At 42.6% G+C, this 6,028-nt stretch overlaps 1 protein-coding gene across 1 annotated transcript; it reads right to left on the reverse strand.

The window, feature by feature from the left end:
* Nucleotides 1–3,806: 3,806 nt before the first annotated feature.
* On the reverse strand, nt 3,807–5,562 carry HMX2 (H6 family homeobox 2). The gene is made up of 2 exons (XM_032796511.1): nt 5,283–5,562; nt 3,807–4,354 (listed from the first exon to the last, which is right to left on the reverse strand). The coding sequence occupies exons 1-2, from the start codon at nt 5,560–5,562 to the stop codon at nt 3,807–3,809; spliced, it is 828 nt and encodes a 275-aa protein (XP_032652402.1).
* Nucleotides 5,563–6,028: the final 466 nt, after the last annotated feature.

Genomic DNA, 6,028 nt, shown 5'->3' on the forward strand with positions numbered 1-6,028 from the left:
GACAAGTAACCAAAGTGGGGATCACTTGCGGGGGGGGGCGGGGTTCCCCTCTCCCCACAGAGTGTTCTCCGGTGCGGAACTCCACCTGCGCACCAACTCCTTGCACTGGCTAGCTCTGGCTTCATCCATGCTCCACTGTTATCAAAGAATCAGTTTTATTCATACACCCATCCACCCATGGGGAAGACATAGATATAGGTGCTTAGGCAGACCCTCTCGCTCCTTCTTTGCATCGTTTATCCATAAACCAGTTCCACTCGTGCACAATTTGTCCATGCATGCATCTTAGTGGCTGAGGGGTGAAAACATTATCTAAACTTAACTCCATCCATGTACTAGCTCTGTCCACGGCCCCCTCCGTCCGCACACTCACTATTCCATTCATGCGTGCACACACAACGCTGTACTAGCAGGCAGGAGATGTACCCCTAAATTCCTCTTGAGCATACTTTTTAAAAGTGCACTTTCCTTTCTGGGTCCAATAAGAAATGGAGAGGCATGCAATTAGTGTTCTCCCTTCTCATTCTATTTGATTTTTCTATTTACTTGTATTTATATATTTTAATTGGGAGTCTTAGCAAAACCAGTTGCATTAGAACTGGCCTTGTAGGATTCTCTGTTTTTCCTCCTCCTCTTCTCTTTTCTTTTTAAATAAGTATCTCAGCTCAAAATGTATCCTTTATTTTTCTCTTCCTTACTTAACTCTATAAATAGATGTTATTCAACTCTTTAAAGCTTTGTGGGACACACTTTCTATGATATTCGCTCCTCTAAATGGAATAGTATTTATTAAGCTTGTTCTCTTCATGCGTCTGTGATATAGCTGCGGCATTCCCCTTGCAGTTTTAAGCGATTTCGTTTCTCGCCCACTCTCTTTAGTTCTTGGACGTCAAAAGCCCTTCTTGACTTATTTGCATAATCTTATATCGCACTGGCTTTTATTAATGAGAAATGCAAAGGACAATTAGCCTTTGAGAGGAGTCAAATTTGTTTTAATTGGAAATTAATTATAAACGCCTGCTCCTAAAAGTAAGATAGGCAGTTATATAAAATAATGCCAAGGAACTGAAGCTTACCCACTGATTTATTGTATCTTAATACCACAGAGTATCAAAAAGTTTCAAGATTGAAGAAGGGGGGGAGAGACTCTGATTGTAAAGGTTCCTTCAATCCAATCTGGAATTAGTGCTGGCTGCCTTCCGGATCATCCCATGGAGTAAACTTCTGCATTTACTAATGTAAAGAGAGTGGACAGCAGCCAATTCCACACCGACAGAGTCTTTCTGTTGCAAAGATGCTGTATAAATAATAGGACTCAAGATGTCTGCTTCTCACCAAGCTAACAAGGGTAATTACTAATGCACAATAGAAAAGGCGTGCTTTCATTTCTCTAGCTTGGAGGAGTATGTAAAATGATTAGTTTAAAATGTAGGAGGTTACAAAGGAATCTGAAATATTTTTATTAACAGTGAACCTCGAGTGAGAATATTTGAATTTACTTTTTATTTTCCTTAATATAATGTAATAAAGAAGACTGTTCTTGTATGTGTGTATGTACAGAGAAGAGCGTGGTATAATTGTGATCATAAAAAAGCTTTTGAAATGCAATAATATTGTAGTGAAACTTCACATTAATCTCAGCCTCTTATTTCTAGTGTATTTTAGAAAGATCTGATATTTAGCTGTTAATAATATTAACAGGTAAAATAAATGGGAATTATGGAATAATCGAGAGTGAAAATGCAAAACATTTCAGTGAATTCTGATTTTTTTAATGCTAACCCTGGGCAAAAATTAAGGATGATAATGTGATTAAATGATCCTGAATTATAGCAAACCATGAGTTTGATTTTCATCTGAGCCATTAAAAATATTCACCTGAAGCCCCTCACTATAGTTTATTTAATTTGATACTTTAAAATGTTTGGTTTTACATGAAAGGAAACACTCTGAGTTTCATTTCATTTCATTTATCAGGATGATACCGTTATAATCCTCAGGCTCTATTGTTTTAATCGTGAATGTAATGTCAGTTGAAATGTATTTAGTTATTGCTTCTGAAAATATCTTCCTGTGTTTAAATCCTTAATCAAGGAACAGGTGGCTCTGATAAAAATGCAACGGTGCCTGCAATTTAAATAACACTTGATGAAGTATTTACTTTTTATTTAAACGATTCACTTCATCCTCTGTACAGAAGAGGCTGCAGGTGTTTTTAGCACTTGCAAGAGAAGCTGCTGAGCGCTAAAATCAATCATGGCTCAAAATGTCACATTTCTATTAAAAGGAGCTGGCAAGCACTTTACCTGTGATCGTGGCGTTTAGCAGAATACGCTGCAAACTACAGAAAAACAACCCTCATTTCCCGAAACACTTCTCTGCTCCGATCACTTAATAAAGAAGGTTCATCTTATTTCCAGATAAAGACACCAGGGCTGCTGTGATCCAGATGTATTTGACATTTGCAAGGTGTGGGGATTACAATCTGTAGGCTACGTTTCCCATTCACGATGCTTATAATGGTGGAGGTGAGGAAGAAAAGTACTTCTTAACATGCATAGCCTCAGGATGGTTTTCTGGCGAGAAGTGGGGTGCAAATATGAAGTAGAAAAATATCAAACAACACTGTGCACCTGTATAGGCAATGCTGATTAGAACCATAGACTAACAGAATAGCAGGGTTGGATTAGGGGTAGACAGTAACGGGTGTAACTACATCTAGATATTCTATTTAAAGATTAATTACTAGTTAATTACAGCATTTTTAATATTTAGAGTCTTTACACAAACTAAAGGTCACTGGTGTTGATAACTCTGGTGCATTTTGCATGGCAGGTCTATGTATCCTATATAGGATCGAAAAGACTAATATATTATTACAGTAATTGCAGATCTTACAGTGACTTGCCTAGGCTAAGATATTATTTTCCCACTAGCCTCTTTTTTTTTTAACTCTTCCTAAATCCCAGCTGCCGGATTACTTCACTTTGAGTTACTCCGTATTTCCAGCCCTGTTTGAATCAGTGCACGGTTCATGTTCGGTTGACTTCGCTGCAAATGCCTCCAAAAGTAGGTGGAATCCCGCCGGTGGAAGTCAAGGGCTCTTGTAACTCTAAAGAGAGAATTACATTTCCTGACTTCAGTCGGGAAAAGCTATTGAAAGTTTCTTGTTCTAACAGAGGCGGCACAACGCAAGAGGCGTCTGTCCCTCTCCCGTTAATTGTACCCTCCTTAGTGGCTAATACCGTAGTTCAACAACAGTGCGCTTTGCGTTTTGAACTGAAACGTGCAATCAACTTGGCAAAAGTTGCAAACGATGTTTAAAATGTTTTATTTTCTTTAAAAATATTTACAGATTTGAAATATGTTCTTTAAATTGTATTTTCAAGTGATAGAATAATATTCAGGAAAAGAGTGCGGGCGGGAGCGGGGGGGGGGTTGAAATTGGCCTATACAATTGCAGAGACAAATAACCAAGTGCCCTGGGCCTTTTCCTGCCGGCACATGTAGATAGAGAGACGATTGCAATTTGTTTTGAAAGTCCCGTGAAGCTCAGAAAGTCAGTTATGTCTGGTGGAATAATGCAGGGCGATCGTACAGAAAAACACTATGCCAGCCTAGAACATAAACAAACAAATCGAGAGGGTCCAATAAATAAAAATAATGAATACACATGGTGTATTTCTTAACACTGCGAGAAGCACGTTTGTTTTCCTGTGGATACAGACGGGTGAAATCTATGACAGGGCGTTGCGGCTAGCGAAGAGCTATACAGAAAAAGGAGACAGTGCCATCGGCTTTCAGAGTCAGTAGTCGATCTTGTTGTAGAGATTATAGAGAGGTAAGGCTGACAAGTTGCTGCCTGGGTAGTATAAAGGGGCTGGGAAGGCGATAGACCTGGGCACTGGCACTCTCAGAAGGGAATTGTCTCTGAAAACCAGGGGCATCCCCACTAGTGTCTGAGCGGAGGCATGAGCCATATTGGCCGCCTCCAGTTCCGCCGAGAGTTGCCTTTTCCATTTGTTCCTGCGGTTCTGGAACCAGGTTTTCACCTGGGTCTCCGTCAGCTGCAAACTGGAGGCCAAGCAGGCCCTCTCCGAGCTGCTCAGGTATCGCTTCATGTCAAAGGTAGATTCCAACTGGTACACTTGGCTCCGGGAGAAAACAGTGCGGGTCTTCTTTTTGGCTGAATTACCCTGTCTGTCCCCTCCGTCCCTTTGCCTGTCCCCAGAAGACGGGGAGTTTGGAGCGAAGTGTTTCTCTTTTTCCTCCTTCAAGTCCTGTTGGGATTGGGAGAGGAACTGCGTCCTGTCTGTATTTACCGTCATTGCGCCTCCATTTCCCTTTGGATTGCCTTGAAGAAAACAAACAAGCAAACAGAGATATTCCGCATCAGACACTCTACAGCATATTCAAAAAGCTCTAAACATAGAAAATGCTCATTTTTGCCAGCTCCCCGGTGCCCAAGACTAGCTAAAGAAAATCAGTCAATTTCACAGCCGCAATGTGCAGCTCCAAAGTTCCAGTTCATTCTATTTCCAAGCTCAAGTGCTGAAGAAAATCAGCCTCCAGAATGGAGGTTCTTTACTTTCAAAATACATCCCTTCTATCATCAGTGAAGATAGATGAATAACTAGGGGTTTGGGGGTGGGGGAGGGTATTAAAGATGTTTCTTTTCTATAGCAGAAGAACTGGTAGATCTTACTTTATAGCGTAACATTTCACAGTCCGTTTATTCCCAAACAATGCTAAGAACTAACATCTCTCTTTCCTTTACTGGGGAGCTGTAAGGAAGAACAATCTAAGAAAACCACAGTTATCAATCATGTTAAACGGATAATCGTTCACAAGGGAAGGAGGAAAATATGCAGGGAAAGGACTAGAAGCTAAGGTATCTCTAAACCCATTGTACCAAATCCGGTAAGCAACCCATAGTTTGGCCAGAAATCAGCGCAAACTTTCAGTGAAACACCATCCACAACAAAAATGGCATAAAAGGACATGGTATGTACATGTTACCGTTTGACAATAGGTGATTTCAAAGGGCTTGTACAGCCAAACGCCCGAGACGCTGATTTTCCCTGAGTTTTAGACATACCTCTATGAACTGGTCACAACAGACTGTATATTCCACGCTAAGATGTAAATGAAAATGTTTCACCCGCTAAAAGCCCGAGCGAGAAGAGCGAATGCACGGTGGAGCGCTGTCATTCTACATATTAACACCTAGCTAGGTGGAGATCTACATACTTCCTAAGGACGTAAATTTGTCCAGTACTTACTGAGACACATGAAACTGATGGGCTGGTGTTTGTGGCAAGTTTCTTTGGGGCCCTGCGACTCAGGACAGAAGCAGCCGTGATGTTTCCAGTTCTCCTCCGGCTCCTCTTCCTCTGAGGACACAGACAGACTTCGCTTCCTGCCCGGCCAGACGGCCGCTGCCTTGGAACTGGGCTCCCTGCCCCCTTCCGAGGTACCGCTGCCCAGGATGGACTGGATGGTAAAACTGGAGATCGGAGCGGCTGCGGGGCAACACTTGCTCGGGTCTTCTTTGTTGCTCATCCTGGGTTCATAAGAAATAAGAGGAAGAAAGCGCTCCCTTTAGAGCCACTCTGGGGGAAGGTGTGTGTGAATGCGTGTGCCTGAGGGTCGGGGGCGGCTGGGGGGGCTTGTCTGGACTTGCTTTGGTTGTGTTTTGGGGGGTGTTTTTGGCGTGTCTTTGCAGGTTTTCCCTGAGCTTGCCCAGCCTGAATGCATGCTCCTTTCTCTCTCAGATCTCTACTGATCTCCAGGCGGCGGGGTGGCGTGGCTTCATTTGCATGGAGGTTACATCTGCCAGGGCCAATCACAGACTGCTAGCAGCCCCGGAAAGTTTCAAAATTCTAGCCCCCCGCAAGCAAGCCCGCTGGTTTTCGGGGGGCTGCTGGCTGGAGCCAACAGAACTGGATCGCAGCCGCTCATTAAGCTCACAAGTGGAGTGCTCGGTTTAAAGCCGGCCGCTAACAGGGATAAAATAGATGCCAAACAA

Source organism: Chelonoidis abingdonii, chromosome 15 (genome assembly GCF_003597395.2).
Source record: "Chelonoidis abingdonii isolate Lonesome George chromosome 15, CheloAbing_2.0, whole genome shotgun sequence".
NCBI lineage: Eukaryota > Metazoa > Chordata > Testudines > Testudinidae > Chelonoidis > Chelonoidis abingdonii.